The sequence below is a fragment of the Oreochromis niloticus genome, linkage group LG2 (genome assembly GCF_001858045.2).
Source record: "Oreochromis niloticus isolate F11D_XX linkage group LG2, O_niloticus_UMD_NMBU, whole genome shotgun sequence".
In the NCBI taxonomy this organism is placed as follows: Eukaryota; Metazoa; Chordata; class Actinopteri; order Cichliformes; family Cichlidae; genus Oreochromis; species Oreochromis niloticus.
Genome location: NC_031966.2, coordinates 22,863,012 through 22,889,905, shown reverse-complemented (window position 1 = coordinate 22,889,905; position 26,894 = coordinate 22,863,012). Strand labels below are relative to the sequence as shown.

The window sequence follows — 26,894 nt, the reverse complement described above, 5'->3', positions numbered from 1 at the left end:
AACCTCATCTCCTCTTGCGTATTTGAACCCTCAGTTTGTTTGTGTTCTTTGTTGTATCCTCCATCATGCTGTGTGCTCCCTTGGTCTGTGCTTCCCTGTGACTCAGAGGTTTTGCTTTCCTGGCACGAGCCCTGCCTTGTTTTTGTATTTCGTTTGAAAGGCTTCAGCGTTAAAGCTGTTTTTTGAGTTTCTTGTCTTGCGAGTCCTGCATTTGGATCCAGCGACACAGTCCCATCCAAAATGCCATGTTCACTCCATGGCTACTTTAAACCTGAAGTCTACAACTTTCTGCCAGGTGGTGCTGTACTGGACTGCAATGCATTCATTAATGTGAAGACATTTTTTTTTCTCTTAAACTTGTGTCCTTAATGTGCATATCTTTTGTTTCACCCTACACAATTTACCCTACATGAGGGATATTTTATTATTATCATTCATTTAATTAACTGTCACTTTACGTAAATAAGTAAGATGCTTAAGTAACTTAAAAAAGAGTCACAGGGGACAAAAATTAGAACTGTTTCCCATTAGACTAAGATCAAACAGAACACCACCTTCTATTATGGGCTCTACAATAAACATTATTTGACTTGAGTTAAAACATTTCCAACAAAATCACCAAAATCTCACCACAAAAATATTCTTAAAACATATAATTTGAACTCTGGTATATTAAATTACACAATATCAGTTGATAGACTGGTCAAAGTGTAATCTACCTCTCGCCCAGTGTAAGGTTGGATAGGGTCTTACGCCACTGTAATCAGATTGAATCAAATTAGATAAACAGTTCAGAAAATACTTGAATGGATGATTATTAAGCATCATTAGAAATGTAATTGTAAATTTTTGTCCCAGCTCATTCAGCAACTCATCTGTAGAACGGCAGAGGAGGAGGTGAACAGTTTTATGTTCCAAGGAATCAATAATCTGTCACTGTTATCACCCAGCTTCGCTGTGATGAAGATCCCTCACAAACAGATGTGCTTCTTAAGGAAACTTCTGAAGTCTTTTGCAGAACTTTTTTGTAGAACAGCTATAGAAAGCATCCTCACTAGAAACATCACACCCACCCCATCCCAGCCTGTTCACCCTACAGGCCATCTGGCAAGTGAGACAGAAGTTTTGTCACGCAACCGCGTTATATAGTGATAATTAAAATGGATATTAAACTGGTGACATCAATCAATAAAATAGCCAGTTATCATACCTGTCAATTGACTGTAGAGAGCAGAGGCTGCGAATCCTACATACAGCTCGCAGCTCTCGCGTAATCATCCCTGTGCTTGTTGATGGCAAAAAATACAGAAATGAAAGCTTCCACTAGGGCACGACATGTAAAAATTGCACTTTTAGCTGGTTATGGTTTTCTTTGTCGATAAAAATCTTTTTTTCCTCTCTCACTACATGGGGGGAAAAAATACTGTTTAGTAGAGATGCAGTTGTTTCCACAAATGTTTTTTTAGTAAACGATTTGGAAAATAGTCACAGTGTCCTTTTATATCAAGCCAGCAGTCCGTAGTAGTAATGCCTCCGCAAATGTGGCAACAGCTTCGAAAATGGGGCACTTTTTTGCCAACCGATGGTGAATAATGAACAAAGCGAGATTGTTAGGAAGCCATATGGGCAGATTTAGCAGAAAAGATTTAGTTTGGTGAGCAAAGGAAACTGCAATCTGCTTTTGTAAAAATGTGCTCATGAATGCGCTGATGCATTTTTTTTTTCTCACAACAGCTAGAAAGACAGAATGGACAGCAGTGGGGTGTAATGCTTTCACCCTGCCTACACGCACATGGAAACACACATATGGTTACTCACACAGAGGCACACATATACACACACATACATTTTGCACATGCATCAAGCATGGGCAGAAAGACTGTCTGATCATAGGATGAGGTCTCTGTGGATGCTAGTGGCATCCAAATGACATGCAGTCGGCACAGTAGAGCATAATCATTTCCTGCCACACACACACACACACACAAACTGCTCTACCTCTTTGCTTGCCCTGCTATATTAACTGACTGCCTGTATTGTGCCTATAGGATTTTACAGGCTATCAGAGTTATTCCCTTCTATCTTCACTGCAGCCTACTTCTTCTTTAGCCTTAAACTATGTCTATCCATCTCTCGACACCTCCTTTTCTATGAATTTGTCTTCCGGCGCACAGCCCTCGCCAATACACCTATATCTTGCCATCTCTCCCCATAAATCTCTGCGCTTGTATCAGCCTAGTGTTTCTGTCGTTTCAAACAGTGTTCCCAGCTTGTTCCAATCTCAAATCTCCGTCCCTCCCTATCTCCCCGCGGTCTCTGACAGGCCTGTTTCCACACGTTGACAGAAATGTTTCTCCATCTAGTAATCATTTCAAAGTCTGTCTGTAGAGCAGAGAGAAAGGAGTGAAAGGTTGGAGTGTGTGTGCTTGTTTTTATGCTTGTGTGTATAATATTGGTACAGAACTGGTGTTTCCCTGCAGGCATGTGAGTGAATGGCTGCAGACTGTTTTACAAGACCCCTGTCAGACTTTAAAGGAAAGATGATATGAGACAGAAGCGAGGAGAAAACAGCAAGAGCAGGAAGAGGTGTATAAGATATATATATATGTGACTCTTTCAAAACTGCATGTAAGGAGGAAGGAAAAAGCAGTAGAATTACAGATGGAAACATATTTGGCAATAAAGGATGAAGAAGGAAAAAAAATCAGGAGGAAGAAGCATACCAGAAGAGCTTCCAGCGGGAGATTAGAGTGCGATGCAGAGAGAGAATGAAAGAGTAAGAAGTGGGTAACAAGAGCCAGGAGAGTGGGCGAGTGGTATTGCAAGAAAGAAAAGGCAGAGGAGAGCAAGTGGGACATGCAAACATCACATTTCCAGAGATGAGGACTGTGGAACAAAGAGAATTAGGGAAAAACCGGGGGAGGGAAAATAAAACTCTGAAGATTTTGATTAAGATTCAAATGCTGAGTGGAAGCTTTAGAAAATCAAGCAAATAAAGTCAAATCTGCACATTCAGACCCACCTGAGTGCTAACTTGCAGTGGGAAAAAACCCCCATAAAAACTCCTGCTTCTCCACATGAAGGATTCATCCCAAGAGTTATAGATTATGAATCAATCATGGCAAACAAAGCTTTGGCAATTACTCATCAGGGGCATCGCGGCTTTGAACAGGGGACATGTCTATTAGGAAAATCAATACTAATATCTATCGCTGTTGAAATGACTTCTCACACAGATGCTTCCCTGTGTCTTTATTAGCAAATGCATCCTGAGCCTCTTACAGGCGCCCATCAAAGAATGAAAAAGGGGAATAATTAAAGGAGGCTCTGCGATTGATCTGTTTTTATCGAGGGAGAGGGGTAAAAGCAAGAAAAACAAGAGGGATGGAGGATGGGATGCAAACAAATGGAAAGCAAGGAGGAAGGATAGACATAAAAGAGAAGTAAAGAACAAAAGAGTGAGACAAAGCAGAAGATAAAGTGTGAATGTGGCAGATGTTTAAAGAAGATTCAATGAAGAGAGAGAGAGAGAGAGAGAAAAGTGAGCAGAGGAAGTAGCTTAGTTGGGCTAAGTTGTTATTCTTACAGCTAACTGGACTGACGTGGGATGTGAGGTCTTTGTAAACATGGCAAAGGAAGCAGGAATAGGAAGATATTCCTATTTGACATTGAGATGTTAGAGGAGATTTTTTAACCTTCAGTGAAAAAAAACAAGATTTGAGGCTAGCAGTCAGTCTGGATGTGCAGCTAAAGCTGACAGCGTTTCATTGACTAAAATAGATGACGATCCATTAAGTGATTGATAGTTAATAGGGAAAGTACTCAATTTTAAACATGGTATCTCGTGTTTATTTCTTGCCATCCTGAGTATATATGAAGAATATGTATCAAATGCATGACAGCTGTGACTCACTAACCTGATTAGTATAAGGTCACTCTGAGGTACTTGCAGTCAGGGCATCCTGTCAGAAAGGATTTTAAAGAAAACCCTCCTTTTCTTTCATTTTACTTTACTTGCATTTGGTTATGTTTAGGCAAAAACAGGAGCAGCATGACAGAAACGGTATACAGGCATGGATGAGAATGTCAGTGATTGTGACGATGTACACCATATCTTGTTTTCCTTGCAGAGTTTATTTGATCTAATAGGTAATCGATTCTGTTCATCTTATCTTAGTCTTCGATTGTCACTTCAGTGCAGCTCTTTATTTCTCAGGGGTCACAAAACAAACTCTGAGACATGGGTTCACTTGGTGACAGGTGATCTGTTTGTAGTCTGTTTTTTCTCGATTCTCTGCTGTTCCACTTAAAATGTACAAGAGATTTGTATGTATGTTATTTTAACCATGAAACAGTTTCATAGTGCATTTCATAATATCTGCACCAATACAAAAACACTTTCTGTAGCGCTTGGTCTGAAAGCATATGTGCTAAATCTAATTTTGGATTCATTTGCAAAAAAGACGGAACACAAGGCGCTGCCTCTTTGCTCTTTACTCTTTACAAACTAGGCTCAGTGGACAGATTAAGTCCCTGTATTGCTACCAAGTGATGTCTGTTATCCACTGAAACCAGAGCAACTTTGATCTGAATATAAATTCACGTTCTTTTGGCATTAAATGCGACGTTGGCAACATTTGCTACTCTCACTATACGAGTGCCATTTCAGCTGTCATATTAATTTAGCTCAAGTGATGTGCATCACTGCTGTCATATCTGTGCATACAGACTGAACCATATAGTCAGGACTAAGTAGCTATCTATATTCATCATCTCCATTTCTCTCATTGGCGCCGGTATTACAAAGGCCTGGAGGCAAGCACAAGGCTGAACGGTCTACAGAGATAAATTGCATGGAAAATATTGTTTATCTTCGAAGAACTATGCAAAGCATTTGCCTGCAAATATTATGCAAATGAATTATCCTTATATATACAGTGTGCTGATTTTTTCTTATATAATATAATGCCTGAATGTGGGTTTAATTTGGAACACCGACAAAGAATCGTCAATTACGGTCACTTTTTAAAAAAAAAGTGGAAAGCATGTTTGCTGCGAATATCTGCACGTCACAAACTTGAATGTAAAGAAATATGGGAGCTGAGGTTCTGCGGCAGTATCGCAATCGCATCATTGCGCCTATAAACAACACACAGACACACATGTGCTTTGGGCATGAGATTAAGCAGAAAGCTGTTTTCATGATGCCATGTGCCTAATAAAGCTCTTTTGCTGTCCTAATTGGCCCTTTTGGTCTACTTCTTTTGATGTCTGGGGATGAGAGAGAGAGGTGGAAACTATAAAGCCCATTAAAGAAACAGAGATCCTCTCTTCTCAACCCTTTAGCCCTGCAGCAGATGGAAACTTTGAGCCAAACGCACTTGTTCTCCAGAAGACCCACATGCACAAACGCATTATATTTGCATGTATTCTACCGCCCCGAAACTAAAAGCCAACATGATTAGCAAAACTTCAAACAGCTGGAGTGATCTCAGAGTAGGACAAGACTGTACCGTGCAAAACTCAGAACACAAAGAGATGTGAGGGTTCGAGAGAGCGAAAGAGAAGGGAACCAAGAGATAAACAGAAAAGCCGGACGAAAAGCCATAGATCAAGAAGGGAACTGTGTTGCGAATACAAGGGGAAGACTTGAAGGGACCAACACATGAAAGACAAAATGAGAAGGTGAAATGAGGTGAAAGTGTGCAAGACAAAGAGAGAGACAGGAAGAGAAAGAAAATTCACTTGACAAAGTGAGCTGGCATAGAGAAGTGAAAGCAAAGGCAGAAACAAATGGAGCAAACAGGAACGGGAGATGAATCTGTTTGCAAGGTGCAGCTTTTGTAGTTTATAACCGCTGGGAAATATTTCATAGGAAAAGAGTAGTTTGTGTACAGGCAATGGATATTTTGTTTTTCCCCCAGGTGAAAAAAGACACATACAGATAAATGCCTTAACCCCAGCCTATGGCCATATGAGCCAGTGAGGGCAATGGCTAATAACTCAGCCTTCAAGCTTCCCTTGTGGAACAGCTATGACTTTATGTAGGCCACAGCATTAGTTTGGCTTCATTTAGAAACCCACACTGAAAGCAAAAACACCCACTTTAGTTGTGTAGTTTAGCAACTCGTTTGAATTCAGTTCAGTCAATTCATCACCCCAATATGTGCTGGATAGGACTGTAAATGGACTGCATTTATCTAGCTTTTAAAAACCAAAGTGCTTTACAGAGTGACTTTCATTCCCCATGCACAACACAGTCCTGGCCATGGGGAGCAAGCAAGCTTAATTTCTTTCTCAAGGGTACTTCAAAACAAACAGGAGGGGCTTGGGATCAAACCACCAACCCTGCAATTAATATCTAACCAGTTCTTCTTCTGGATACATGACTGCTGGAGAGCAATGAATTAATTATAGGCTACATTATCGAATGAGGCTTTCACTGCGCATCTCTAAGATAAATGCCAACATTAGTAACCCGTGTCCTCCTGAAAATAAACACAGCTTTGCGACCGGTTTTCTAAGTCAAAGGATTTCGAGTCTCTTGTGCTTTGAGTCCTAAAAAAATGTAATATTACAAATGTCATATTGAATTTTTAAAAATGTAATGGTGAGTATGTGCAGGAAATGATGTGAGTTTTGTGGGGTTTTGTCCACAGCATTATCGAAATGTGATCACTGGAGTTAACATCTGTTGTCACTTGCTGGCATGAACTGGATCCATCAAAACTGGCAGAAAAATTTAGCTACAAGCAGCAATGAGGGAGCCGAGAAGTTAAGCAGGGTGCAGTCGCCATCGCAAATGAATTATGATAAAAGGGTAATGGGAGTGCCGATAACATTAGGTCCCACGTCTATATGCCACATTTGGCGTCCACAAATCAAGGCTGCCAAACAGGAAGTGACATGCCCTCAGTTTCTGTGTGGTGGTAGATAGATAAATATCATAGTTTTTTACCCTCTTTGCCACATATGGTCATATGGTTTACTATATACAAGGTCATTGAACTCGAAAGTAATGGGACCATTACGTTTCAGCTCACTTCTGTTCACTTCTGTCTGAAATAAGCACCTCCTCTTTTAAGCCAGAGGTCTTGTGATTGGATGTGCCTTCCCAAACAGGATGTTTGAACCGCAAATGAGTGGCATTTCTCTTAGTTAGAGCTGTGCGTCTGTGATGACCATACTAAAGATATCTGCTCTCACTGACATCATACAGAAGCAAAAGTAGAAAAACATAGTCTGAAACAGACGAATTAAAACAGTCTGAATGGACCTTACAAACCAAAAACCCATGAGATAACATTAGTGGAGTTTGCACTGAAAAAAACATCTTTATCTATTTATTTATTTTTACTTATATGTAAACACCTACTATGATAAGATTTGTTTTAATTCAGATGAAAATTAAATGCCATATTACCATACTATTATTTATTTAAGAAAAAATAATCCAAAGCATTGTGTGGGAAAAACTAAGTATACCTATGACTGATTGAACCAGAGCTTTTGAACAACCTTCAGGAACAATAACTTTTTGCAATTGTTTCTTGTACAACTTTAACAGTCTCTCACATCATTTGAGAGACTGCCAAACAATTTCAACTTTTTCAGTGATCCCATAGTGATTCTATTAAAGAAAGGTAGAAACAGGCTGGAGTCTGACTGCTCATCAGTTTGTTACCTGTTGAAGTTCAGGGTCTGGCTGCTGGGCTGGGGTCGGCATTCACTCAGCTTTCACTCTGGGTTCTTGGCTAGCTTAGCGTTAGCATGCTATCTGTGCAGATGCTTGCAAAGAGCAAAGTTGCGTTAGCAGCATAATGAAGCTGTTTCTGTCCTTGATGCAGTTAGCACTTTACCATTAAACTCGTTTTTATGGGCAAAATAAAATAAAATAAAATAAAATAATAGTAATGTCCATATCAACACTGTAGACTGTGCCACTGTTTTTATCCTCCACACACAAACTGAAATCTTGTAGTGCAAGAACTGATAAGTAAGACTGATAGGAAGGCAGACTAACAATTCCAATAGAACTAGACTACTGGGAACCAGTTCTCAATTCCCATCCCTACTGGCATCTGTCTTAAATGTTTTCCACTTGTAAGTAGTCTTTCCTCAGTGTAGAAAGATGGACTTTAACTTTGTTTGGAAATGGCCTTATAACCTTTCCCAGATTGATGGGCAGCAGCAATTGCTTCTCTCGGATTTTCACTGATATCTTTCCTTCTTGGTATTGTGTTAACACACACCTGAATGCTCCAGACCTGTGCACTGCTTTTATAGAGGTGCTCAAACTTGCTAATGATCAGTTAATCAAGAACATTTGGTTAGCATTGCCGAACAGCTTAATTTTGACTTTGTTGTTGTTAAACATATAATAAGAAGGTCAGATTTTCCTGATATGAAAACCTTAGAACTGAAAGAGGGTGCCCTTTCTTCTTAACATAACTGCATCTTTATCTTTGGCTTGTTGTTGGTGTTTGAGTGCTCAAAATAAGGATGTAAGATTGGGTGAAAACAATCGAGGTTCTGTTCCCAGTCAGTGGGCCAGACTTTGCATCTTTTTAGTCTATGGTTCAAGGGGCTTATACAGACTTCCTGGCCCTCCAAAATAATAAAAAATAAAGATAAAATTACTAGTTCATAACATTATTCCCCTCAGTCAGCAATGGCAACAGTTAATACTAAGAGAAATGAGTTGCTGAAAAGTATTGTTTCAGATTTCGTCCTGTCAATTTAACAGCTTCCTTAAATCCACATCTATAATTTTCATCTAAAGTTTGAATCCTCAGCTAGTTAACTTTAAGTCCTTCTCAGCTGGTCATTGCCTCATGTTGAGTTGTGATCAAGGATGGGTCAACTTTCCATGCAAAATGAATCCTGCCCTGCTTTCATTAGGGCACTTCTTTTTTTTTTTTATCACTGCAGCAGATGGCGAAACACACACGTTCAGTGACACACACACTGCAGCCCCCTGAGAAGCAACCTCGCCTCCTCTCTCAACTTTTCTCAATTTTTTCTCTCCCACTTTTACTCATCTATCACTTCCACCTAACACCCTAACAGTGGAAACTTCAAAGTGGCTGCTATTTAGAGGTTACCCTACATCCTGGTTGCTTTGTAAGCATTGTTGCCTTCCCTAACGAGTAAATGGGCTGCGCTTGAAATGGAAGTAGCTACCACGAACACAAAGTATCTGACACGCATGTTCATATTGTAGACTGCAGAAAACAACCAACTTGAAAATGTGCCTTGAGTATCTCTTTAGCACATATCGACTGAGAGCTGTTTCCACACAGGAAAATGAGGTGCAGGTCAGGCACTGAAATAAACAACCCACGCAGCTTGCTATATATGTTTGTATTTCAGGAGCCCATTTATGGGGTCTCTAAAGAGTTTTCTCAGCTCTTCTTTGTCTGACTGCACTGTTTGACAGGTAAAACACTGAGAATATAGAGCTGGAAGGCATTTTCCTGAGGGACATTCACAGCACATAATTTACATCACCTCCACTGTTTTTTTTTTTTGTCACAGCATATGCAACATGCAGACAGTTTTGCATGATCTCACTCCAGTTAATGGTCCAATTAGAGATTTCAGAATTTTATCCCTCTGTTTTCCTCGTCGAGATGTGATTTGGCTCCCGATTTTCCAGCCTCTGCTGTGTGTATTTGAGATGCAGCGCTGCGTCTGACAGCGATAGCCATCAAGGTTTAAGGTCAACAGATGCAGGACAGACCATGGCCAAAAGCTGATGGATTACAACGCTTTGATTTACGGCACAATACCACAGCCACCACACACACAAAATGCACGATTCTTCACACACGCCTACATTTTCAGCAGTCAATTAGGTGCATAAATATTTTCAGCGGACAAAGAATACACATACATACTGGGTACAGCATGCATGTGTCAAGTGTCAGCACCTGTCAAACAGCAGCGTGGCAGGAAAGAAAGTGGGCTGGTTTGGAAAGCAGACAGGGGTAAATACCATCACCTATTATAGACATGCCCAATGGCACAGTTGCGCGCACACATGCACACACACGGACACATGTATATTGTTAAATCCACAGTTCAAACAGAGGACAGGTGGCCTGGAGCACTCTAAAGCAACAGTGAATAACAATTTCTCTTTTTTATACAACTTCTCATTGCAGCTTACAGCACATTCATCTTTATACCATAATGCACTTCTTGTGCCATATTCACCACTCTGAGCAAACATATATGACTCCATCACTAAAGCACAAAGACGCATGATGGATGCTGCTCACAGCAACATGCAAATCCTCACATTCAGGATTCAAACATGCTCAGTGTGTGCATTTCAAATACAAATTCTTACCTTTGTGGTAGGACACTTGCTTGGATTGCATGGAAAAGGTTCCCATCACAAGACCCATGTTGACTTCTGGCTTCTGGCTGCTGGAAGGTTGCGCGTGCTGGCGTAAGTGAGTGTGTTTATGAGCGCGCGCTGGTCTGCCTGCCTATGATCAAGGTGTGCTAGTAAGTATGCGTACAGTAGGTGAGCGTAAATTTGTGATTAAGTTAGTCCATCAGCCAGCTGTATGTGTGGAAGTACAGATATCACTTCTCATGCTGCCTCACACCCACACAGCTCTGCCGCTTCTGCTCGAGGGTGTGTGTGTGAGAGAGAGTGTGAGTGAGAGGAGAGAGAGTGGGAGAGACAGAGAGAGAGTATGTGTGTGTGTGTTTCTATGTATGCGTGTGTAAATGAAATAAGCGGCACACATCCACTCTCAGGCTACCTTTGTCTACCCTGCCACTGAAGCTGTCTATTTTACATCCCTTCTATCTCTTTGTCCACCAGTCCCCAGTCACCAGACTGTCATCCCATCAATTCCTCTGTGCCTCTTTATGTATCTGCCTCTATGTCTCTGCTTCTCCCTGCTCCCGTTTTCTCTCCCATTCGTCTGAGTCGCTCTGTCTCTTTGTCTGTCTGGTGGGGAACGGGGAATTGCACACTGTTGCACGGGAAAAGGCAGAGACCGAGACGGGAGAGATGGGGCAAGAGAGGAGGACAGAACTCAAGAGAGGGCAAGCAAGAGGAAGAAGAAGCGATGAGGAAATTAGGAGAAGAAAGAGGAGAGGGTGAGGAGAAGAGAAAGGGGAGACAGAGACAAATCAGGAGGATTCACAAACAGCAGGGGAGGCAAAGTGAGGAGGCGAGAGGGTGGGAGGGGAAGACCGTGAAAGAAAGAGATGGAGCGAGATGAGGAGTGCAAGAGGTGAGGGGAGATAAGGGAGGAATAGACTGATCCGTCCCCCCCTTTGCTATTCAGCAGGCAAACAGTCTGAGTGTGGAGAGTGCATTCGCTGCTTTATCTCTACATGCACAAGTGTGGCAGGTGGTGTGTGTGTGTGTATGCGATTGTGTGCGTGTAATTATTCTGCTCGCGGGTGGGTCATGAACAAAACCCTCTACGTGTGGCACAGCTACATCCTCAGAAACGCTGCCTCGCATTTGTCAGCGACTGCATCGACATGCTGTATCAGACATGTTTTTGTGCTCAAGTCTCCTGATGAACCCATCAACTACACACACGCACGCACACACAGAGGCCACACACCCTCTACAACAATACACCCTGGAGAGCGATGCCAGTCTGCAACACAGTCCAACTCATACATGCACTCCTCACTCCCATCAGTCACGCTTAACCCCTTGCTGCCCTCTGTGTAACACTGGTTGTTCAGATTGGCAGGCTGCGCTGATGCCTCTGATGGCAGCCCTTATTGAAATTCCTCACATGGCTTTAGTTAAGAAAACAATTTACAGCCGAGCCATCGCTGTGGTTGAGCTGAGGCCATCAAGGCCAATGATAAAGTCATTAGGGCATGGCATTCATTAAAGGCTAGCTGCAGTAGCCTGCATGCTCAGGATCAATGCAGAGTAAAACAAGAGAGGGAAGAAGGCAGTGCGAGAGACTGAGAAAAAGAAAATTAAGAACAGGGTAGTGAAAGGTGGATAGACAAAGAAAGTGAGAAAAATGAGCACTGCAGGGCAGGAGTATGTGTGTGCACGAGTGTGTGCGTTCAATGGTGAGAGACATTTTTTGAGTATGCAAGAGCTCACACCTCCCCTATCCCTTTTCTATCTCTGCAGAAAGGAGGAGATCATACATGATTCTCTTCTCAAAATCAAACACTAAAGAGAAAAAAACATTTTGCACATGCGTGCACGCATACGCACAAATGCTGACAAACACTCAGTGCTTACAGCAAGTAAGAGCGGCAATAAATCAACACAGAGAAGCAGGTCTTTGAGTACACACTACAGCAATGACACAAAGACATGCTGATTAAATTCTGAAAGCCCGCCTGAATAGGCGAGATAAGGGAGCGTGATTTGCTGTAGTGATGATGTTTAACTTCAGTGAAGGGGTTACATACACATCCATCAGTGGAGAGAAAAGCCTTCGGTTGATCAAACACTTTGAAAACCCAGTGGATAAACTGAAAAAGCTCACAGGGGAAAAGCTGAAAAACGCGTTGTTTTGATCAGTCTTGGCGAAGCTGACATTTTCCAAATACCAAGTTTTCAAACAACACAGGCTGAAGAAAACAAGCTGCAATTACAGAATAGAATAGAATAGAATAGAATAGAATAGAATAGAAAGTTAATTCTTAACCTTGAAAATAGTTGGCAAACCTTGGGCAAAAGCCCCTCAAGCCTAAAAAAGATGATATTTTTTAGTCTGTAAAAGTCTCCAAAGCAGTTACTCAGTGGATCTTGTTGTGCTCTCTGTTGTGTGTCTTTTACGTGTTTTTGTATATATTTATTTTCATTGTATATGTTTCTCCTGTTTGTTATTTATTCCTGCTGTCTTACTTTTCGTATTTTATTCCGGCGCAGTTGGTGTGGAACACCCACAAGACATGTATAATCACAATAAAGGACTATTCTATTCTATTCTATTCTATTGCAGTGAGAATGGTCTGTCCTCTGGAAAAGAAAGCCTGAACTAAAGTTTCTCAAAATCTTTGAATTCCAAAGCCCAGAAACAGTGAGAACATCTGCATGAGAAAAGCTGCAGCATCAATCACTTCTCCAATGACGCAAACCCCTCCATGTACATGTTCAGCTCAGCTCTGTTAGAACTTTAAGAGTTATGACTCCTGTCTGTTGGAAACAAAGACAATATTACACTGTTTCGGAGCAGTCCACAGACGGGAGATGGATCATCGAACTGCTGGACTTGCCTGCCGCTGGCTTCCTTTTTTGTAGCAACCAGCAGCAACTTTAAGTCATCTGTACCCAGCAATATTTTCAGTGCTATTATAAAATAGTATATTTTTTTCTACATTCTTTGTAACCAGATTGGAAAGCTCCAATGAAAATGCATAAGTATCAGAGGGTATGGGCAAATCTTGTTTATTTTCACGTTGGCTTGTTAGACTGTTGGGATCCACACCTCCCAGAATACAGAAATCTCTCCAAGAAGAAATGAATGATTCTTTATCTTAAGTGTATGCTGCAAGATTAAAAAGCAGATGAACCAAAACCTGTGAACTTATTTGAAACACCAGCAAAGTGATGGGAAATATCAACTGTTTTGAGTGTGGAGGTTTGATTTTTAAACCTCAGAACGCCTTTTGGTAATATTATTTCTACACTAAGTGTTGTCTTCATTCAGTCACACTAGAGTAAAATTAGGACAGACATCTCCATGCAGCCAGGAAAAATTAGTGGTTTCCCAGTGATTGCATTGAGTTTTTTTGCATTTGGAGACTGATTGGAAGTAGTTGAGGTGACTAAACTTGGAAGCCAGAAACTTAGCATGCAGCAGTCTCAATTCGTGGGTAACAACTGGCGATTGCAAGGTGACGGCAGAGGTCGCCTGGTGAAAGCCAACCTGTCTCCAAACAATTGTGGTCCAGCTTGGACCGACTATGAGCACTCTCACACAGATTAGCAAAGATCTGCATATAACTGAAGCCTGATTTGATGTGATGCGACTTTGTAGGGACTTGACTCAATAAGATTGTTCAACTACTCATCTCAAGTAACTAACTGGCTGTGTTTTGTTGATATTCCTATGTAAAAGCAAGGTTGCTAAGCACCTATGTCATTTTGCAGTCATGTCACCATCCTGCAGCACTTTAAATGAAGAAAGTGAAGAAGCACTGGGCTCAGACAGCATCAGCCGATTGTGAACAGCTGCCCAAAAGAGGTCATGACATCGATTGGACAGGGGTTAAAGTCATCAACCAGGCGTCAGCACGGTAAATGGTGGCAGAAAAACAATGACATTTACTTTCACAGTCAGAGTGGTCGCTGTCACAGTTATTGTAACCACTTGACAGTTATTCCTGAGGCAATGCGATGACACTTGTACATCTACCATTTCTCAATATGACAGTAGCATCGTGGAAAATGAAACCAAAAAAAATGCAATGTTTGTTTTGGAGAATGAGGAAAGAGTTTCAGATCCATCAATTATATATGACTGCCTCCAGAAAATACAAAAACAGCTCTCTGATTTTACATAGGTAGAATTAAAGTCTGGTTATGTTAGGCACAAAACATTTCTTGTTTAGGAAGGCACACAGACTGGGTTAGCATTGCTTTGTTCTTGGGGACCCTTTGTAGTCATGTGAAATAGGAATAATTAGTCTGTTCAGGTAGGGAACAATTATCACTATGATTAAACTGGTTACACAAAGCTTTCTGTGTTAAGGTAATGATGCTGCTGTCATTCATGTAAATTACAAAAAAAGAAAGAAAACATTTTTGGTTTTGACTAAATTATTTATTTCTGTAGGAATTTCCGCAACTATTTAATTTCAACTCAGGTAAAAAACACTGCAAGGCCAAGAAAAAAGTCAGCTAAGGGAAATGGGTAAGAACGTTCCTCTGGACTGCAGGTGTAGTTTCTGGATAAAGTGATGGTCAGTTTTTTCCATGATTGGATTTTTTTTCTTCCCTGATGGTGCAGGCATATTCCAAGATGACAGTGCCAGATTTCATAGCGATCAAATTATGAAAGAGTGGTTCACGGAGCATGAGACATCATTTTCACACATGGGTTCACCACCGCAGAGTCCAGATCTCAACCCCACTGAGAATCTTTGGGATGTGCTGGACTTTGATGACTCTCTGACCATCAATATGAGATCTTGGCAAAAACAAAAAATGTTGTGACAATGCATAAGCTTATTGAAAGATGACATGAATGATTCATGCAATTATCCTTTAATGATCAGCTGACCTGCTGATATTCTTTAAGAAATGGATAGAGCTACTGTAAATCATCACCTTTGCTTAAATACTTTAAACAATAACAAACACGGATTAACTGAGCCATTAGCTTTCTAGTCATTTTAACACAGTGATACTAAAATAGCACTCTAGACTGTTTAGTTGCAGTCCAGTAACACTAACAGCAACAGGTTCATCACATTAGGCCGAGTGCCAAACTCTTCCAAGACATTAAGTTTGACATCGTCTGTGCTGCTACTCAGTCCTGTCCAGCCTTCGTTGGATCGTTCTGAGTGCCAGCCAACCCTTCTCTCATCATTTATTAACCATTACACAACAGACCTTTTACGGGATTGAGACAGCAGCCTGGGTGAATGAATGGAGGCAAAGGAAAAGTACATGGGGTTAGACCGTGGAGTTGAAAGGTAGAAAGCATTTGACAGCATACAGACGGTGTTGACAAGCACAGAAAGTGGTGAACAGGCAGTGAATAATAAATTGGCTGGTTAGCTGCTGTCCGGTCTTATTAGATGAAGGCTGAATGGAATCTGTCATAGTGATAACGGCACAGAGGAGAAGAGATCAGGGCAGAGAGAGAAGGGAAATGCAGAGGGAAGGAAAGAGTATAGGAAGTGGCAAGAAGACAGCAAGACAAACAGGAGCAGATATTCTGAAGACCAGATGGGAGTAATTCTAGGAGGGAGGGCCGAAGGGGTGTAGGTGAGGAGGAAAAGAGGGAGAGCTACAGACAGAACAGTTAGGTGCAGTATTAGGAGGCAAGATTGAAGACTGGCTCCTAACAGGCTCAGTGACATCTGAGTCATCAGGACAAACAGATTGATTTACTGAAGTGAGAAGCAAAGGAGACGAGCTCAACGATCCTGCCAGACACGGGAATGACGTGTAGCGCCGCGGAGAGCAGACTATTTCTGCCGCAAAGAGACAATCGCATGTTGGTTTTCCTCTAACAAAGCCAAGCATGTGTTAGTTGCACCAACACAGACCACAAAGCAAAGTGTATAAAAGGCCCAGTGGAGTCATTTGGTTGCTATGACTATATCATACCGCATAATCATCACGTAAAGGATCATTTCACCAAAATCATAAAAACACAAATAACCCCTATTAAGACATGCAGTTGTGTTTGTTCAGGCTTTAAGATGTCCCTTTTTAAAATGTCTGCTACAAAACCAGCACACTAGGAGTGAACGAAATTGTGTTTATAACTTCACAAATATAAAAAAAATGGAAGGATTTATCATTTGTCCTGTTAACTGGAGAAAATTCATGACTTTAATTTTATTATTATTCATTTAAAAACATCATTCTAGCTAATATTTGCTGGTGTGCTCTGTGTTCAAATAAAAATGCAGCATAAGTATCTGCTGATTTAGGCTGCTGGCCACACAAAGCAGGATCTCTGAAAGTCTTTAAGTCGCCATAATCAATCTTAGACTTTAAATCGATCTCACACGTGTGAGAAAGGGGTCGATTGTAGCGGTGAACGCAACAAGAATCATCAAAAGCTTCTCTCAGTTGACTTGAGAATTCAAAAAGCATGGTAGGATACTCTTAGTGACTCTAAAAAAATGTTGTCTACCACTATTACATATAAATATACTATACAGTATTTTTAGATGGGCATTGCTCGTGTATGTAAAAGCCGCATTGTGTTGTAGCTGGTTATTAGGAGCTGTTTTTAAACTGTTTTGGGAGGTGTTGCAACTGAAGGTGTTAATGTTAGAGCATTTAGCAGTTACAGAGACTGATATTTACTATCAGCAGTGACATCATTAATAAACACTAATGGCCCATATCTGCTGGCACCAATGTTTCACACATGATCATGAGCAGCTTCTACTAAACACTCATTACTTCACATCATTTAGGTTCAATCTCGGTTTCATCAGTCCAAAGATTTTTTTAAAACTATGCAGGATCTTTCTGATGTTTTCCAGCACTCTAATCTGGCCTTTCTGTTTTTGCAATGGATGGTTTACATCTGCTTGTAAACTCCCCATATTTCCATTCATGAACAGATCTCTTCGTAGCAGACCTTGGCAATCACACGCCTACCTCCTCAAGAGTGTTCTTGAATTGACTACATCTTCTTATTTCTTTTATTATCTTTTTTTCCCATGGTTTTTCCACAAGTGCTGTTGAGCTAGCCAGTACATTTATCGTTTAAGAATTTACCAAACTGTTTTGGTTTTTCAACACATCGAAGGCCTCCTTCACTTACATTAACATGTCTTAAGAGCTCATATTGAGCGATTCAGTAAATAGCTGCCAGTTCAACAATTAAACTCAACTCCAGAAGCTTTATCTGTGTAATTCCTCATGGCCTCACCTGGGCATGAAACTGTTTTTCAGTCAAATGTCCAGTTACTTTTAAACTTTTGAAAATGGAAAGCTATGTATAAAAATGACTGCCTTCCTAAATAATGAATGAAATACTTTTGTTAATCCCCTTGACTTAAAGCTGAAAGTCTGCAATTAAATCCCATCTTGATTATGTGAGTTGAAATCCTCTGTAGTGGTGTGCAGAGACAAAATTACAAAAATGCATCACTGTCCAAATACTTTTTTATCTGACTGAACCATAAGTTATATAAACCGTGCTGTTAATCTCAGTAATCATGCTTACTAGCACCCCAGCTCATCAAAATCAATATCAAACCATCACCTTTGAATGGCTCTAAAATCAAAATAACGATTTTCTATTTACTCAGGTTATCTTTATCTAATATTAAAATGTATTTGATGATCTTAAACATGTATGTGTAACAAAAACAATGTATATTTTTCAAGCCTAAAAACAGCTGTAACAGCGTTGTACTGTTTGAAAACAACAAGAGCTCGTGTTGGTGAATCTTTGCTGCCTTAAGACTCTCTCCATGACAACAGTCTCTCCTCAAGGCCATGGCTGCTGTTTTTCTGTCCCACAGTGCATCTCTCAAAACAATTCACCGCCGTATGCCACCCACAAACTTTATGTCGCCTGTCAGAACGTGAAAAACACCATCTAACCTTCTTCCCCCCGGATCGATACACAGATGACACATTTCCGAAGGCTCTTTAAACTCTGTGCACCTTGACGTGAAGTTGCACAGGACATTAACACTGAGAGATGCACTAACACAAAAGCTGTTTATCCATTTACTCTTAAGCTTGGCTGAAATATTTTCTGCTTCATTTGCCATAAATGTTTTGCAGACAGCGTCACCTTGCCTGTGGGTGTTACTGTTCTCAGACACACTCAGCCTTCACTAGCAGGCCTGCTATTCCTGGAAGCAGATAGTTAGCAGACGAGTGTATTCAAATGTGCAAATAATTATAAAATTGACATTTTTGTTGAAGGGAATCAGGTCTTATTTCTTTACTTCATCAGTGCCCCAGTGGTTTATGTGAACTGAATGCAAACAATTCTATTGACTCTCCCCTTCTGTGTCTCTTACCCTCCCTCCACAGCAGATGAAAGTGATGGAGGTGTTAATTGTATGCAGCTTGGGGATTGATTACAGCGTTTGGAGGGGGAGAGTGGCGTCCCCACCTCAGAGAGCCTTTTTCATAAGAATTATTATGCATTATATTTTGTATTAAATATTCACCGTGTCCCCTATGGCGCATTAAAAGTGATATGACAGCATTTTGGAGCTAAGCAGCACGCGCACACACACACGCACGCAGTTGTAGAGCACACTCAATGAGATAAGAGCACACACACATCAATGTCCAACTCAGAGCATATGTGCACGAACATGCACAGGGGCTTACTCGCATGTGGAAAAAAGTGCAATCATGTACACACCCTCATCCATCTTCTCATTTTTCTTTCCTCCTTGCTCTTTGTTCTTATTTACTCTTTCCTCCTCTTTTCTGAATACAAATACGAGCCAAGTCGCCAACCCCCACCACCACCACCCCCGACTCAAAGCAAGAGGGAGACCTGGAGCAAATATCTGATGGAAAAAAGAGGAGTTAGTGAATATTTCATTAAGTACTTATGAGGAATGCACAGCTGGGTCACTGTGGCTGACAACTGTGAACCCTGAGTCTGAAAATCCGCCTTGCTGTCCATCATGCATCAGCCATCAAAGGAAAAGCTGCCTCGTGTGCCAGTACTTTGAGATAGTGAATATTTAAAGCTTTAAACACTACATTTTTCTCTAATCTGCTCTGACAATGTGGGAATGTGTGGCTACAGTAATCTGGAAAGGAAAAAGAGAAAGAGTAACCTGATGCCCTCTGCTGTCCAGTCTGATAAACACAAATACAACATATGGATATTACTCATAAACATGAATACATAGGTCTCTTTAAAAGGTCATTTCTGGTTTTCGTGACCTGATATTATTAGCCATTTATAATCGGGGTACTAAAAATCATGCTGGGTTGTTCTCATTAGTGAACACCAACATCTTTTCCCCCTCCTGTTTCTAAAGCACATAAAGAAAGACTGAATTCAGGTCACGAATTGGGCTCGATTTATTGTGAGAAGCAAGTAGTTTCAGGGTTTCTTGCCTTATTCAGCCTGCAGATAAGAAGGGATTTTTTAGTAGTATTTTCTCTGCGTGGCTGGGGATTTTCAGCCAAACAGGGTTTTGTTTGCTGATGACTCCCATCAGGTGCCATCGCATTTGCACAGACCACAGCAGAGCGCACATTTCTACATCCAGGCAGGTTGCTTTTGTATGCCAGGAGGAAGCACCAGAGGGCAGGCTGCATGAAAAGGAAAAGTGAAATCAAGCAGGCTGTTTACAGCCTGGAGCTGCTTGGCAGGATGTTTACAGGGTTTTCAGAGATGACAGGAAGCAGAAGAGAAGTTTACTGCTAAGGCAATGCAGAAAGTGACTGACAGCCAGAGATGAACTGAGAGGGAAACCAAAGTGATGAAAGGGATTTAGTCTTTACAGCCTGCAGCTAGAAGAAGAAAGCAGAACTTGAGAGAGGCTGAGATTTCTGGGAAGCAGAAAATTCAACTAGTATGTTTGGTTTTTTTAATTTTTAATTTTTTTTATGTTATTTACACTCTTGTTTTTAACTGACAGGAAACACGGAAGATAAAGGACTCTGGCTAAAATGAGACAGGCAGCACCAGAGATATATATTAAGTCTCTAAACTCACTAGAGCAACCCAGTTAGCACGTTTTTAGTAGAATTTGAGAAATAGAAACTTTTTAAATAATTTGGTCTGTAAATAGTTAAATGAGGAAAAAATAAGGTTTTGTTTCCGTTATTTTAGAGAATTGATTTCCTGTTCTTGTTATTTCTCTGGAGACTTATCAAGACACAACACAGTTGTTATGACTTACTAACAAAATAGTTGAATTAAATTTAAATAAAGGATGACAGTATTGAATTTTTTAAAAAAATATCTGTACCTTAAAAAAAAATAAATATCAATTTTATCACACTTCATATTTTTCACCTAGCTGTCCACTCCCCATCAGCAGTAGCTCCACACCCACAACCAACAGTCTACAATCATCATATTCAGTGTATACACTGTCCGTCCATTCATCCATTCATTTTCTGCCACTTGTCTGGGTTCAGCATGGTATGTGATTGCCCCAGGGCTTTGTCCCTGTAGGACATTTGTGAAACACCTGACCTAGGAGGCATCCTCAGCTTTGATTTCATTCTTTCTGTCACTACCCAGAGATTGTGGCCATGGCTGGGGCTAGGAGCATAGATCAACTATTTAAATGACAGCTTTGTTTTCACCCCGAGCTCTCTTTTTACCAAAACAGACCAGTAGAGTGTCCCCATCACTGCAGATGCCCCTTTCAATCTCCTGGTCCACTCTCCCCTCAGTCATGAGCAAGACCCCAAGATACTCAAATTCCTTCACTTGGGGCAGCAGCTCACCCCCGACCCAGTGTACAGATGTTCCCAAACTTAGAGGTGTTGATTTTCATCCCTGCTGCTTCACACTTGGCTGCAAAAGGCCTACTGGATGCTGGGCGTTGTGCCGAATGCACATTTCTGCTTAACAGTTCGTGTTTGAGCAGGACAAACTGTTGTTAGCACAGAGGTTTACCAAAAAAACATGACTCGGGTTCAAACCGGGTGGTCTATTCTTCCCAATCACACCCCTCCAGGTCACACTGTCATCGTCCACCTAAGGACAATGGAGTCCCCAGTAGGGCCATTAAGAAAACTGAGCACACTGAACTGTCATTTGGTGCATAGACACAAAGAGATACCTCTTATTTACAAAAGCTGATAAGGGACACGAACATATTTCCCCACTACTCGCCAAACTGTAATTACTGCCCATTATTTAATGTATTCTAGTTAGTCTTTCTAAAGCATTAAATACCTTCAATCCAAATTACATAAATGGGGTTCTGCTAACTATCATAGGGTATCTACAGTTTTGCTGTTAGAGCCCACAAACTGTCCAAACTGAACCTTTTCTTGCGAGATGCCACTGGCAGCTCTTTAATGTCCTATAAATCTCATTTTAAAACATTACCTTATTGTAAAGATTTTATGAATGCTTGAAATGTGGCGAGGCTTTATTATCATTGTCTTGTGTCTATTTTGTTTTATGATCTGTTTGCTTTTTATGATCTCTGTTTTTATTTTGTTCCTATTTTATGTTCACATTTTTATTTTTTGTATCAGTTTTATGGAAATAAAAAAGTGTCTATTTTCCCCATTGTATTTGAATTATTATAAATCTTTAAACATGTTCAACAAATTATTTACACAATGAGCTGCTAATTGTTTGAACTGTATAAATTCATTCTTAGCATGTACTGACTTTTCTTTACATTTATCTAAAATGTAACAAGCTGTATCTCATGTCTTTAACGTCATGCATAATTTTTTGCCATTTTGAGGTCAGCCGTGTCAAAGAGCTTAAGTGACTTTGATAAACTTAGTTCTTCAGAAGCATGTTTACAGGTCTTAAAGCGTTAGGTATTATAATTTAGTTAGTAACCTGACTTCAGCTGCTGTGTAGCTCAGAGTCTGATTTAGTCAGAGAGCTTTATGGTAAAAGAGAGAATTTTTAAGTAATTCTGCTCCACTGCCTGTCATAAAAGTCCTACTCAGATGTAAAGGACAGATTTGCATATATATTTTATTTTATTTTATCCCAGTCCTTAATGTCCCTTTCCTGTCTTCCTGCAGAATAACAAAACACATTTGTGCCATGAATTTCAAAAAGGGAAATGGGATTAGCAACATCAGAAGCATAAATCCTTTAGTGAGCTTTGCTGCCACTGATTTGATGATGGCTTCAGACAACCTCTCATGAATTTAGCGGTTTAATGTAATGTTATTTTCTCCCCACCGTAAACTTGTATTTTCCCACAGGTACCAGCAGATGTCAGTGCTGCTCTGAATGCCTTTGCAGAGCTAAATCCTTATCAAACCTGTGTTTACAATTCATTTCAATACATTTAGACACTTGGAGTATTTTCTCTTTTCAAAGCCATGCTGCTACTGGTATAAAAACTGGTATAAAAATCATGTTACCAGTGAGAGGACCAAACTATTCTGTCCACCACAGCTTATTACTATCTTCTTAAAGTGTCCTAAAATGCTGACTCTTAAAGGTCATCTGAAAAGAGCCTGTAACTTACAGTGAAGTGTTGAAAATGCTGTCAGGCCTCCTGGCTGCAGAGAGTAATAACCCTACTCCCCTTTTACTATCAGCATCTCAGAAAAAACAAAACAGAAAAGGGCTTTGCTGCTATGGATGGACAGATGGTTGCATGGATGGATGACTGGATCAATATCTCAGTAGATGATATGTTTTACTTTACGGATCATGAATAATTCTTAAGGGAGAGTAAAATACTGATCTGATCTTTGAATGTATGAGTTTTGATCACTGGAGCATTCTTGTGCAGAGGTAGCAGCTGTAATTCTTGGTAATATAAGTTGCACTTAAAGAAGGAAAGAGAAAATAAGCACATGGAGCTGTGGATGCTTATAAGTTGGGAAAGTGTGGGAGACATTACTACACAGTAAAAGTCCCCCAATTCTGGCAGTGCATTAGTTTTCTGGAGTTTTCCCTAAAATCACCAGCACATATAGTTATTTAAAATTCTGATCTTTAAAAAGAAAACAAATATTAGAATTTTAGACACAATTAAGCACCATTAGGAAAACAGCGAGCCAAATGAGACTGCGTTACATTAGACTCTCTTTCCTTTTTCTCCAAATGGCTTCATAACCATCCAGTTTACAACTATCCAGTTTCTGATGCAGACTGTGAAAGTGATCTGAAATGGATCCCAGCACTCAAGGAAAAATATTTCAGAAAAAAAAGCTCAAGCACGGCAACTAGGTGTAATTAGTATTGCAGCCCTTAGTGTTCATCTGCCATTTCATATCACATCTTCTTTTCATATTCAGTTTAACACAATGTGTGTGTATGAGCCTGAACCTCAGTGTGTGTGTGTCTGATATTTTGCAGAGCCAGATCTCTGGTTCCTGCAGCTCATTTCCTTTTTGTCTGTGTGGGTGTTGTACTGGCTGTGTATTTGTGCTATGTGTATTTTTTTTTTACATATATGTGCTCATTTGTGTATGTTTGTGATTACTTTCTGCTCAGTGTGCATTTTATTTCCTGTGAGCATGACAGGGGAGCACTTTATGTTTGCTGCTGGTTGCTCTTTTGGTTTGTCTTCTAAAGACTGACTTGTTATGCAACCAAACCTCAGCAGAAGCTCCTTCATGACGTTATGAGTGTGTGAGACCTCGAGGGCAATTCTACCCACTGTGGCTGAAAGCTTGAGCCATCCACAGACATGTTTGTGAGTGTGTGCGTGCATGCATTTGAGTATGCCTTTGTGCATCTACTGTATGTGTGTGACTGAATTCTTAGAAATTTCCCATCCCACCAGAAACAATTTCAGCTGGCTCAAAGAGTATTATACAGTAAGTGTGTGTATGTTTGTGTGTATGTGTGCACTTGAGGAGGCTTGTGCGTGTGCCTTCAAGCAGCTGCTATGCTGCAAACAGTTTCTGAAGCACGGCTCTGTGTGCTTTTTGCCTGCACTGCTTTCCTGCTTCAGCAGTAAAATGAGCAGAGTAAGGTTTAAAATGGATCACTTTAATGCTGCACACGCGCACACACAAAAACATCAGGCCAGTAACATGAAGGCACAAGAAACATGCAAGCACATACACACATATTAACCACTAATAAATCACAATAGTAAAGCCCTTCGTTTCCTCTCGACATGTGTGTGCAACTCCTTTCCCCGCCGCTGCCACACCGACGCGTTTTATTACTCACATTTATCACAGGAGCACACTCGCACACACTCTCTGTTCTGTATCAACTTTATCTCTCCTCTCTATTAGTCGCTTACTCCCTTCATCTCTGTCTCTTTCAGTCCCCCCCCTGTGGAGAACATACTGAACAGAACGAGGTCAATAGCAGACAAGAGTAGACGCCGCGGAGAGTGAAGAAAAGAGTTGCACAAGCTGAAGATGAACGATGAAGTGGACTGAACTTTCACTTCTGATTGTGTGCTAATAGGCTTTCCTGCAACACTATCACTGACTGTCTGCAGCACCCACTTTCTGAGCAAGCAACTTGTGCAAATTCAAGAACTTAGGAATATAGTCATGGCTCAAGCACATACGTACCTTTGATGAGAGTCCCAGTGACCAGTTTGTGAAGGGTCACAGCAAACTTGACAAGTCCTTGTTTGCAGCGTTTTGCACACCCTGTCATCCTGACAGTGACCCGGGATGCAGCAGGCTGAGCAGGGCCAGAGCAGGACAGGGGTTTCCAGGTCCAAGTCAGCACCACCAGTAGCAGCACTCTCAGATCAATACAACTTCTTCTGGCGCAGTATATGTATCCAACACCGGCAAAAGGAGCAGAAGATAAAGGCTTACTACGTCGCCTTTCGTCTTCCTAAGCTGGAGGGGAAAGGAGAAATGGTGATCTCCCTCTGTTTTTCCCTGCTTTGCCTCCCCCGCTCTTTCTTTGCCTTCTCCAGCTCACCTCTGTGCGTGTCCAAATTAGTGAGATGTGCATTTAGTGAGAGTGAGAAAGAGAGGGAAGAGAGGAAGAGAGAGAGAGAAAGAAGGTGTGTTGAAGAAGTAAAATTTGGTGTCCGAGTAAGACGACTACGGCTTATTAGACATTCTCTTACATTCCAAGTTTCCATGAAACTTCCTTCTGCGGACAGCCTGTGGCGTTGCAGTAATGAAGCAGTCTCATGAACTCTTCGTTGCTTTTTCTGTCCTTCTTCTTCCTCTTTCCTTTCCTCCTCTTTATCAAATGCGTTCCCCTTTAAGTGGGGAAGCAGCAATCCACTTTCAGCACCAGTGACAATGGACAGCTCCCCACCACGCAGACCAAACACGCTAAGCTTGTTCCGCTTCTTTCTGTAGGCAAACACGCGTACACACACACATGCTAACATGCACACACACTCCTCCTTCAACCCCTCCCACAACCCTCATAACACATGAAGGCACTTGGTCTTCGTCCGCTGATGAAATGAGCTTTGTCTATTATGACTGCTTCTCTGCAAACACCAGATTCAGCATTTATAAATGTTATCACCAAAATTAGAAATAGAAATACTCTTTGATTTTAAAAGGTATTTAACTTGACTGTGTTTAACATTTATTATTTTTTTGAGCTATCTTTTATATTTTATAACTAATATTATTTTTGCTTTTACTCATTACATGTAAATTTAAGTGGATTTCACATTTAAAAACCAAATAAACAACATAAAATAGAGTGAATCTCTGCCTGTCAGCTGCCATGGAGCTGTCACAAGTCAACATTCATCCAGTCCAGTCTATGCCTTTTCTAGAAGCCCATCCCAGCTGAAATGGGCTGAGAGAAATGATGCACAGTAGACGCAGAGAGACAGTAAACCATTCACATCTACACCTTCAGCCCATTTAGAATCAAAATTAACTTCTGTGAATGTCTCCAGAGTGTAGGAGGAAACAGAACTATCTGTCATGCAAAAAATGATGTCCTACTCTGACCTGCCTAAAAGTAGTAAAGTCAGTATCTAAAATAACTGCAAATAAAATTCCTGAATTTAAAACTGTATTATTGCTAAAAAAAAAAAAAAACCCAACAACAAACAAACCTCATATATATATGACTAAGGTCAAAAAATCCACTTCAAGTTTAAAATGTAAGCAAGTTTAATCTTGATGTTTTATGTCTCAGCCTTTACACAAGCTTTTACTTTATTGATTGCTTTGACCTCAATCACAACTCATCAATAGGTTTCCAGCCAGACAGCAAGCATGCTAATCAATCGATGCATTTGTACTTAACAATAATTGTTACGGATCACATGCTTTTGACCGTTACCATGGCCCCTGATTCATCCTTACTACACTTTGCATCGTGCTATCATTGTCATCATCATTATCTGAATCTGGCACATAACTCAAGAGAGATGACAAGACTAAAACAGAGAGGAAAAGATGGAAAAAAGAGGAGCACATGGGAGAGACAGAGGAGGCAGGGAGATAATCTTGTAATGTCTTTCTGGGCTATATTTGGCTCCAAATCATGTATGGCTACTGGATCAATGACTGGAATGTAAAATACTGAACAAACAACAATAACAGCAAAGGGATGGGGGGGTGAAGGGAGGAGAAATGAAGAAATAGATACAAACAGACACGTATGGGGGGAGAAGGC

The 26,894-nt window shown here is 40.7% G+C and overlaps 1 protein-coding gene across 2 annotated transcripts in view; it reads right to left on the bottom strand.

Annotated features, from left to right (window-relative positions):
* Positions 1 to 25,534, bottom strand: part of kcnip1a (Kv channel interacting protein 1 a) — a 44,203-nt gene extending 18,669 nt beyond the window's left edge. Inside the window, exon 1 of one of the 2 annotated variants that reach the window (XM_005467636.4) lies at positions 24,851 to 25,534. In XM_005467636.4, the coding sequence (XP_005467693.1) occupies positions 24,851 to 24,938 (88 nt within the window). In that variant the 5' untranslated portion in view covers positions 24,939 to 25,534. Of the gene's footprint in view, positions 1 to 10,354; positions 10,951 to 24,850 lie in introns of those variants that run through there. The other variant, XM_013271010.3, reaches the window with a different exon arrangement.
* Between the last annotated feature and the right edge of the window lie 1,360 nt (positions 25,535 to 26,894).